The 11,383-nt window shown below is 41.4% G+C and overlaps 1 protein-coding gene across 1 annotated transcript in view; it reads left to right on the top strand.

Annotated features, from left to right (window-relative positions):
• The window catches only part of pappa2 (pappalysin 2), a 77,207-nt gene that overhangs the window by 46,437 nt on the left and 19,387 nt on the right, over positions 1-11,383 (top strand). Inside the window, exons 16-22 of the mRNA XM_078287614.1 lie at positions 1,018-1,153; positions 1,271-1,445; positions 2,647-2,712; positions 2,799-2,895; positions 4,870-5,047; positions 8,909-9,122; positions 11,020-11,188. Of these exons, the coding sequence (XP_078143740.1) occupies positions 1,018-1,153; positions 1,271-1,445; positions 2,647-2,712; positions 2,799-2,895; positions 4,870-5,047; positions 8,909-9,122; positions 11,020-11,188 (1,035 nt within the window). The remainder of the gene's footprint in view (positions 1-1,017; positions 1,154-1,270; positions 1,446-2,646; positions 2,713-2,798; positions 2,896-4,869; positions 5,048-8,908; positions 9,123-11,019; positions 11,189-11,383) is intronic.

Below are 11,383 nucleotides of genomic sequence, written 5' to 3'. Positions count from 1 at the left end.
CCGCGTCTGCCAGCTCCCTCTGAAACACCTCTTCTTTTTTCCCCTCCGCAAAGTGTTCTCTCTCGCTCTGAAAGGCCGCCCCTCTCTCCTTTGCGATCGAGTCTCTCTCTCCGTCTGAAAAGCCTTCCTGATCGTTTCCATCTTCGCCGGCTCTCTCTGAAAGGCCTCCGTCTCTTTTAACATGTTCTGCTCCTCCATCTGGAAGGTTCTTTCTCATTTTCTTAAAGGCCTTTCCCTGTTTTTTCATCTCTGACTCCGCTTTGAATAGGTAATCTCTTTCCATTATCATTTCTTCTTCTCTGGAGAGTCATTTTCTTTCTCCTTTCCCTCCTTTCTTCCAACCATTTATCTATTACCAGCAAATTGTTTGCATGCAGTCCATATTGTGTGGAGCCTCCCCAACAAAACACACAAATTATATATTATGATCAATTGCAATAATGTCCATATATTTTAACCCACATGGATTCAATCATCAGCAATGGGCCAATTCATAGCAGTGGATCATACAATATGATAAGGAGGGATAGGAATGGATGGGGTGTAACGTTTCTGTTCACAATCATATACTGCACATATTCATAACAAGAATGATTATTAGCCAGGTGGAAGCATAGTAATCCCTAATTCTCAAGAATTCATAAATCACATGCTAATTCTTTGGACCCATGTCTTAGATAATAAAGAATATAGATAATAGATAATAAAGAACAGGGTTTGTCGTACAATATGCATTATATTTGCTTTACTAAACAGAGTTGGACTTCATGGACTTCATTCAACAATTCATTTTCTGTCCTTTCTCTTATCCCATTTATAGTTTAACAACCTTCATGAGCCATTTTCACCAGTTTCTTTCTTTCTATTGTTTTTTAATTGGTCTTAAATTCATTTTCAACATTATAAAGGGTCTTAAATTTGGCTTTCTGAAACCTGCAGATACCTTGGATTAGCTGTTACAGACAATATGACAAAGTGTTATCAATATTATTATTATTAATTTGACCCTTTATCCAGGTGGGGTTTGTCCATCCTGGAGTGGCAGCCTCTGTGATGGTGTACCTGGCTTCAGACGGGTCCTGGTCTGGGGAGCAGTGCAGGAGGACAGCCACCATCCTCCTGTCTGACACTACTGGCAAGAACCACTCACTAGGTACTTCACTTTTTACCTAGTTTTTTTGTATAGCAAGTTTTTTAAACAGAGTTAGTGTGCTTAATACTAAAGCCAAACAAAAGACACATCACGTTCCCCCCCCCCCCCCCCACCCAGGCACACATGACCTCTCCTGCCAGCGGAACCCGCTGGTGGTGAACGTGACCCACGACCTCTCCCGACCCTTCTTCCTCACCTCCTCCGTCGTCCTCCTCTTCTCCTCCCCCAACGTGGCGGTGGGAGGCGTGGCCCTGAGGACCTCCTGCCACTTCAGCGCCTTCGCCCTGACCGGGTGCGCATCAGAGGGTGGGCTCTCCCACAACTACCTACCTACTGCACACACACACACACACACATACACACATTCATCCACATCCACACTCATCAAAAGTGCTTATATGTGAATGTCAAAACCTAGTCTTTTCTTTGTCTATTTTCACTCGGCTAACTGACCCTCGGACAGCCTTCAATTTGAGTTTATGATTCCCAAATGTGACTGAATCTGCACATATGCATGAATAATATTTATCCATATACATCTACATTTACACATACTGTACATATATATATCAATTTAAAGGCTGCCATTACAGCTCATTAATCTGCATATAACTAACTAACCTCACAGGACACAATAATGAAATGAATCTAAGGCAGCAGGTCTAGCAAATAACTTGAATGTTCACAAGTTATTTCTAAATTTAAAGTAAATAAACTTAAACGAGACATTAATAAGTGGATACTTTGCATTTATAAGTCAACAGTAAATTAGCAGTCTGTAAATAGATACACTAGCTACATATACATATAGACATAAAGCACATAACAACTTTACACCTTACACCTTTAAAAAAAAATCCAGGTGTAAATGCAACCGAGATGCATTGAACATTCAATCACTCAAATGGTCAGAGACACTACATTTACAACAACATTTAAATGCAGTGTGTCTGCAATCCACATACATGATCCATACAACCCTGTTACATGATACAGTACATGCTAATGCCAGGTGGAAAGGGGGTCTAGAGACAAATGACTTGTAAAAATGTTGATATATACATACACTAAAAATTTACAGTATGTATGCCCAGATCTCATATATCAGATTGCTAACCATATTCTTTTCAGATGTACAGACACTGACTAAGTTAATGTAAGATAAGATACTTTTTATCTAATCTACCTGCATACCTGCATACCCAACGGCAGCAATTGTCAACATATGCCATTTCCACATGTCGGATAGTTGACCAAATCAAACTTTTGTTAATTCTTTCTATACTGTATATTTGGTAAAGAAAGTGCATTTAACTTAAACTTTTAAATGTGCCACATTTTCAAGCAGCAGTTCTAGACCAGCATTTTCAGATGGTGCATGCCTTAACGTATATTCTTTTCAGAAGTTATGATCAATGTAGGATTTCTAGTTACTCTCTGTGTCTCTCCCTCCCTCTCATCCCTCTCCTTCCCTCCCTCCATCCCGGCTACAGCTGTTTGCGGCAGCCATGTCAGATGGACAGCTGCACTCATCCCCAGCTGGAACACGCCTCCGTCAGGTAGGCCCTGTGGAGCGAATGAATGGACAAATGGAGGGATGAATGAACAAGTGAAGAACTATCTATTTATGAATTTATCTATCTAGGTGTACAGGTGGAGGGGAGGCCTCTCGCTGCTCTGTTCAGTGTCACCGTGGTTTCAGTCTGACTGTCCTCAACAGCAGGGGAAATCCGCCCTACCAGGTACTGTGGATATTGTACTATATGTTGCACTGCAGCAATAATATCAGAAACAGTGTTCTTTAACAATGATTATGGGGATGACAGAGATGTGGCTTACACTCTTTGATATGACATTTCATCTTTACCTGCTCAAAAATGTATGATTTTGCATCACTTGCATATTGGCTGGAAACTCTGTCTGTTTTTGTGTCCCTTGTTTTCTGTAAAAAGTCTGTTAAAAGTGCTCTTGAAAGAACTTTCTCTTCACCTAAATAGCTAAATAAGAATAATAGACAGGACAAAGCAAGGTAGATGGCTAACATGGTCCCTGGTTACCACTGTTACCACAGCACCACTCTTCCAATTGTCGTAAAGCACAGCAGGACAGAATTTATGGGTGTTATCAGAAATAGGGTCGATTCACTAACCCCTAGGATGGCAAAGACCCTGCATCTGATATCATTTGTCACCGGAACTTCAAAACCTACTCAACTGGGACAGAGGGAACATTGGTCCCGAATGCTCCCCTGATGTTTTTTTCAGATATGGCTCCAAAATAGATTTCTGGCGATTTCTATCATTATAATGATAAAAAACACAACAAGATCAAATTTGGATTGTCATGTTAAGGTATGGGAAGTGCCCACACATCGCCATACATATTTAGAGATTAGTAGAATTCAGAAGATAGAATTGTGAGGAGGCATAGATCTGTGGAATAGTATAAAACATCTTCTGAAGTGTTGGTAGTTCACAAGAGCGCAGCAAGGTCCATCATCAGGAAATGAAAAAAAAATATGGAACCACTCAGAACCGTTCTAGAGTTGGTCGTCCACCCAACTGAGCAACCAGGCAAGAAGAACCTTAGTTAGGGAGGAGACCAAGAACCCAAGGACCACTCTGACAAAACTGCAGAGTTCCTTGGCTGCAATGGGAGATCTTTCTGGTCAACAGTCAGTGCAACACGTCACAAACCTAGGCTGTTGTGCAGAGTGGCCAGACGTGGTCCAGGTTGGAGTTTGCAAAAAAACATGTGAAAGACTCAAAAGATTCAGTGATTTGATGAAACGAAAATAGAACTCTTCAGCCGTAAAGTAAAGCTCTATGTCTGGTGGAAACCAGTCACAGCATATCACCCATCTAACAGCATCCCTACTGTTAAGCATGGTGGTGGCAGCATCATACTGTGGGGGGGGGGGTTCATTCTCAGTGGCTGGGACTGTTCCCTAAGGATAGAGGGAACAATGAAGGGAGCCAAAATACAGGCAAATTCTTGAGGAAAACCTTCTTCTGAGTGCCAAAGACCAAGTCAGTGATTTGTGTTCCGACATCACAGTGACCCCAAGCATACAGCCAAAACAACACTGGAATAGTCTCAAAAAAGAATGTGAAAGTCCTTGGGTGGCCCAGCCGGAGCCCAAACTTGCATCCTATTGAAAGTCTATGGAACAACATAGACACAGACGCTCGCCATTCAACTTGATGGAGCTTGGGCATCTGCAGGAAAGAATCTAGCCAAGCTGATGCAGACGTATCCAAGAAGACTCAAAATATTGACTGGGGGGATTGAATCCTTATTGAAATGAGATCTTTCTGTATTTCATTTTCAGTAGATTTGCAAAAACCTCCAAAAACATGTTTTCACTTTGCCATTGTGGGGTATTTTGTGCAGATTGTTGACCATAAATCTCAGGCTGCAACACTACAAAACGCAGAAAATGACAAGGTGGGAATGTGGAATACTTTGTGAAGACACTGTATAAAGTTACACACGTCTACTATGACAAAACACTTACTCCCCGTACCTCCCATACTCCAGACTGCACATCTGTAAAAAAAAATCTGAAATTGAACTTCCACACTTACTTCCTTTCATTTTCTTATACCGGATTTTTGTAATACCTTCCCTTTCTCTCTCTCTCTCTCTCTCTCTCTCTCTCTCTGTCTCTCTCTCTCTCTCACACACACGCTCTTGTTCCCTCTCTCTCTTCCCAGAAGGAGACGGAGCTGGAGTGTGTCCATGGTTCATGGGATCGCGTGGTGAGCTGTCGGCCCGTCGACTGTGGCCTGCCTGACCAGTCTCATGTCTACCACGCCATATTCAACTGCCCCTGGGGCACCACCTTCGGCAAACAGTGCTCCTTTACCTGCGGGTCTCCAGCCATACTACAGGGTAGGCCATGGATTCTATTCTATTCTATTTTATTCTATTCTATTCTATTCTATTCTATACTATTCTATTTTATTCTATTCTATTCTATTCTATTCTATTCTATTCTATTTTATTCTATTCTATTCTATTCTATTCTATACTATTCTATTTTATTCTATTTTATTCTATACTATTCTATTTTATTCTATTCTATTCTATTCTATTCTAATATATTCTATACTATTCTATTCTATTTTATTCTATTCTATACTATTCTATTTTATTCTATTCTATTCTGTACTATTCTATCCTATTCTATTCTATTTTATTCTATACTATTCTATTTTATTCTATTCTATTCTATTCTATTCTAATATATTCTATACTATTCTATTCTATTTTATTCTACTCTATTCTATTCTAATATATTCTATGCTATTCTATTCTATACTATTCTATTCTATTTTATTCTATTCTATTTTATTCTATTCTATCCTATCCTAAACATATTGTTTGTTAAAAGTCAATAGATCATGAACAAACAATTGCCTATTAATGTGTAAAATGTATGGGAATTATTTACTGTATAAATGAGTAGGAACTAATTGGTCAATACAATTAGTAAGTTTCTGGGTCCATTGGGAATCATTAATACTCACTGTTAACACTGTAAATGATTAATAACTTAATATTTTCTTCTGTTCTATTGTATTCTATTCTAACACTTTATAATAACTGTTAGTTAATAGATCATGAAGAAATAATTACCTAATGAGGTATGAAATGCAGGAGAATTATTTACAATATAATTGTTGAATGACTAATCGGTTCATGTCGATTCATTCTCTTGATCCATGGTGAATCATGACTACTCACTCCTCCTATTCTATTCCAACCTTGTGGTGAAAATAGCTGCGCCTGTCAGTTCCTCTCTGTTTGTCTGCCAAGGCAGTCTATTGTGCGCGGCCCCCGGCTTTCTGGCCGCTTCGGTGCAGGTATCGAATGTTGTTTTTGAGTCACCACCTCCATCCGTCTGTCCGCCTGAGCGTCTACCAGCCAAACGCTAAGCAGACCTGGATGAAAACACATTCAAATGCCCGCTCAAATATTTGAAGTAGTTGATGAGCATCGGCCTGATCTCGCCAGACACTTCAGTTGCCTCTACAGCGAACACACTTGCCTGGAGGATGAGAAAAGAGCTTTTCCAAGTGCTCTACACGAGTTACACTGCTGCTTTCGCTCAGGCTCGCGAGGAGGCCCTTGGGGTTTTTTTGGCCCGCTGAGGAACAGGTGATGTGGGGTTGCGCCGGAGCTCCCAGAAACCTCCCTGCCTGTCAGACCGCTAGGCTGGTCGGCGTTGTTACGGTGCCAGGCCCAGCGGGACGGAGGGATGGAATGAGGGAAAGGGAAAAGCACACAGGGAAAAGCAACAGAGAGCAGAGGTGGGCGGTTTGGCCTGAAATTCTTATTCTTATAAAATTCCTATCACTCTTATCAATAGAATTCGAAGCATGGACAATAATGGTATATATCACAGTATATTCATTTTTCTTAAAATTTCATTAACAATGCTTTTGAAGGTGTAAAAGACAGTGGTATACATACGTTAGAAGGCTTAGATCAAGTGTGTTGATCCATTCTTTTCAACTTTCTCTCTCTACTGTTTGATAGCAAACCAAGTCCTTACATCGATACACAGTTACCACATGTGTAATGTCGCTGCACTACTTATTTTTGTGTTAATTACAGAGTAATCAATTAAGCGTTTGTCTGCTTGGATGATTCACTTGCTTTTTCCATGCATTCTACTGTTATCTTCGTATTCGAGAATATATTTGGATTTGATGAGACAAAAAAGTTTGCAGGAGGTCTATCAGGTAGCAGAAAGATAGAAACGAAGCAATGGAGGAAAGAGAGACAGAGACAGATGGGAAGAGGACTGAAGGAGAGGAACGTGAAGGAGGAAAAGATTAAGGGAAGGAGGGAGTTAGAGAAATAGAGGAGGAAGGCGGTAGGGAAGAAGAGAGAGAGAGAGAGAGAGAGGGATAGATGGAGAGAGGGAGGCTCTGGCTGGCTTTGTAAATAGGAAAGCAGCCATGCGTAGTTGCTTGCCGGTGGGAGGTGACTCTACTTACTACCACTGTTAATGGTTTTCTGACAGCCTTAGACCTGTTATTGGCCGCCGCTCCCGGTGACATGAACCAACGAGGCTCTATCAAATTTACAGGAGGAACCATTTCACATTGGAAAAAAAAACTTAATTTGGCCAAAAATCGAAGCGAAATCGAAACATTAACTTGAAATGGCAGAAATAAAAAAAAGCCGTATAACATGGCTTGTTTGGCTCGCTAAACCTTTCTCGGGGGCATTCCTGCGGCGGGGGCTACCATTAAAGGTGTGAAAAAGTTGCAGCCTGGCTATTATGTGGCGATCGAGATGTAATAATTTTGTTATTAAGGAATAAAAGCGCACAGGGGAGCTGTTAGTTTTCCATAGCGGAGGAGTTGAGTGAGAAAAGTCCCAACAAAAACTTTGAGGCCCTGCACCTCAGAAGTGATTGTGTATTACAGCTGCACAGTAAGTGATATTTAAACAATCACAGCTCGTAAAATGATTGGATGACCTCTCACTGTAACACACCATTTAAAACCTCTGGAGTTTAAATAAAAGTCTGTCCTCAGTGAGCCTTGTTCTCCATTCACTATGCAGCCTTATGGCCTTTTAGAATGGGTTACTTGTGTCATTGAAACTCAGAATGAACACTGACAGAAGCACATGGTACATCCCTGTCCACACACACACACATTTCCTTCTAGATCGATGTCCACAGAAAACAGTCTAGCCTTAAAAACTGATCACACAGCAATTTAGTACAAATACTGACCAAGGCATTCATAACACCCCCCCCCCCTACACACACACAGACACCTCAAAAGGCGTAATGACTTCCCCTCTTGAGTCATCCAAGTTATGCAATGTAGTAGATGCTGCTTAAATTGATTATTATTGAACCACATGTCCACACAGTTTGTGTTTGCGGTCCGAAACCCACAGTGGATGCTCAAATGTCGCTGTAGAGTCAGCAGTAAGACTCATATATTCATGATCACAATACCGATCGTGCAGAAATAATATAATAATATCTGCGGCTTTTGGTTGAGTGCAGTATGTTCGAAGGCCATCATGTATCACTCAGCAGCACAAATACACTGTCTCTTATGAAAGCGTTCATCCAGTGCGCACCAGTACAGCTGTAATGGATTTTGATAATAAACACGCTAGCACAATGTTTAAATAGCTTATAAAAAAAAAATGCGATGCCACGTTAAGGATTCATTACATTTTATAGACCCCGTAAAAATAGAGTGTTATGATTTTGCGTACATACCAGCACTCGTATGCCTCGTGTGGGGCCATACATGCATGGAGAATACTAGCTTTAGGCGACATGGAAGCCATAGGCACAATTTAATTCTCACATCCCAGATTCTTCGTGCCTCTCCACCTCAGGACTATCTGGAAGTAACTATCCCATTAAAGTCCATGTAGGCAGAGATGTATTGGGGTTCGTCGTATCTTGTCTGTTTGTGTGCTTGTGGGTTTTTCTGTGCGTCACGTCGACCGAGATGTCTTCACGTCTGTACGAGACGGAGCCATGAAGCAAAACCAGAGCGTTCGGTGGGGCTGCGGGACAGAAATGAATCCATGATGTGGGACCTAGTTGGGTTCCTCTGACTGACTTCTGTGTGTGTCCTGCCTTAGTATGGTGCAGAACTCTTATCAAATTATGTATATGCACGCACTGAACCTCCAACAGTCCGTCATGTCATTCCTCTCCTCTCCTCTCCTCTCCTCTCCTCTCCTCTCCTCTCCTCTCCGCAGGTGACAGCGACAGGCTGGTGTGTCTGGAGGACGGTCTGTGGTCGTTCCCGGAGGCCTACTGCAAGATAGAGTGTCCCGAGGTGCCGGCCATACCCAATGCCAAGCTGCTAATGGCGGACTGCCTTGCCACGGGGCACGACGTCGGCACCGTGTGTCGGTACAAGTGCAACCCGGGCTACTATGTAAAGGGCAGCCTCAACAAGAAGATACGGAAGTGAGTGCTGTTTCATTTTGGGAGCATCAGTGGCTCAATGGACAGAGCATGGGACTAACTCTCCCAGGGTTAGGGGTTCTGTTTCCCATGTAGCTCAGTGAAAAATGTATGCATGATGCTGTACATCTTGGATGAAGGCCTCCATCGAATGGCAAATATAATCTCCTACCGTTTCTTTCCAGTGGGCTCTGCATGGTTTGGAGAAGCTTCGCACACAAACTGTCAAGAGATATGTTATTCCAGGCGGAATTCTCTTTAAGGTTAAGCACATAAAAACAGCAGAAACAGTAAAAACAAACCCACAATGTATTGTGGCTTTTGCAATACCCTGAAATACTATAAAGTCTGTGGAAAAGACGAAAAGACCAAAGTAAATGCAGCGTTTTGTAACACATTCCTCCCTGCGAGCTATGGAGGAATTTCCTTCTTTTTTCCTTTATTTTACAACATCCCCATTACACACTTCTTAATCAAATTAGCATCTTTGATTCACACAGGTATGTTGCGCAACAAGGTAACAATGCATCACATGTACACCCAAACCCCAGGGCAAAGGCTTAAATAGCACAATGGTACATTTTAAAGAGGTATTTTTAGGTCCATCATCTGCAAAGCTGTATTGGGTTTCTGAGCATGCTCGCATAAAGCTCCAATAAAGTTTGTACCGCTGCAAACCGGGCCTCATTATGACTTTGCCAGTTGTATTCATTGGGCAGCCCATGCTCATTATTGAACACAGTTCACATGTTGTTAATGAGATGAGGGTTTCCTATTAGGAGCAGACACAGCCTCCGGGGGAAATTTATATCCTGCTTTAGCTTTAGAGTCAGCAATATCTTTTCACACAATTGACTCTGTATTAGTCTACCAAGCAAGTTGCTGAGGTGATATACTGTATATGTAGTATTCCTTAGCTGATAGTAGTATTAGTAGTATTACACTGTACTTATAATGCTACAGTATGTGATATATACCTTAAAAGTCGTTCCGCTATTATACAATGAAGGTAAAGAAAAATAATCTTTTTTCTTGTATTACATGCTAAAATTTCATCCAATAGTGTGAAGGGATATTTTATGGATGGACCCATTTGCAGCTGGGTACCTTTATGAGTTATTGTTTCTCGAATACATGTGTAAACATTTTAACAGCCCGAGATGCATTATTAGTCCAACATGTGAAAGTGAACAGCAGCAGCTATCAAAAAGCTTTAAATAGTTTATGATTACATTTGACATGTGTACCCACATAAATATATGTTTTAACACATACTGTGGCATTTACACGCATACAATGTGCGCCACATTGGTGATTTATGTTACTGTAGAATGGGCAGGGGCAACAGAGTAGGTTAGCAGGGGGTATGTGTATGTATGAGGGGTTTTAAAGTAATGACCCTTGACATTTTCATAAAAATAAATGTCCATAATGTTACTCTCTATCACTGATTGATATAACACAATAGTGATTCAACCTATAGCCAGTTCATGAAAGCTTTTACATTTCTGATATTTGCTGTTCTAAACACTCGGTGTCTGGTAGGTCTTGCCTGGAAAAAATCCTCTGGCGCACAGGAAGTGATGCGTTTTATTTCTGTGGTTTGTAATAAATAGAAGAAGAACTGGGTAGCTAGCATGAGCAGTGATAGCCACCATGACTGAACAGACAAAGAAAAAAGAAACTCAAACTTCAGAACAGAAAATCCAAGGAAAAAGACGTCACAGTGCTGGACACACTGTTTGATTGACAGCTGATCTCTGGGAAGAGCAGTGCAGAAACACCACAGCAATGAGCGCTTAGCACCAGAGATGGAGACAAAATCACAAAAACAAGAATCTTGTGTATTACCACTTTAATGTTGTTGTAATGTTTTCTATTTCTATCCTGTTCTCCATAGGAAGTACTTGAAGGTAGAGTGTCTGGAGGGAGGGCAGTGGGAGGAGACTGGCTGTGAGCCCATATCCTGCCCGGCCCTACCTGACGTATTCCAGGGCATGTATACCTGCACCAACAGCCTGCACTATGACACCCTCTGCACCCTGCGGTGCCCCAACGCAACAGAGAACGTAAGAATTCATCAGTCATCCATTGATCAACTCATCAGTCCCTTTTTCACCACAACATTATAAACAGCAACATTATCAACATCAAGGATCTTCACACTTAGCTGTGAAGTATCACACAGTCATTTTCTCATATGCAGAAAGAGCTACATGTCATCACCACAAATGCACTGTGGGACTGTACTTGTTAGTCTAACC

The sequence above is a fragment of the Centroberyx gerrardi genome, chromosome 13 (genome assembly GCF_048128805.1).
Source record: "Centroberyx gerrardi isolate f3 chromosome 13, fCenGer3.hap1.cur.20231027, whole genome shotgun sequence".
In the NCBI taxonomy this organism is placed as follows: Eukaryota; Metazoa; Chordata; class Actinopteri; order Beryciformes; family Berycidae; genus Centroberyx; species Centroberyx gerrardi.
This window is presented reverse-complemented; position numbering and strand designations above follow the sequence as displayed.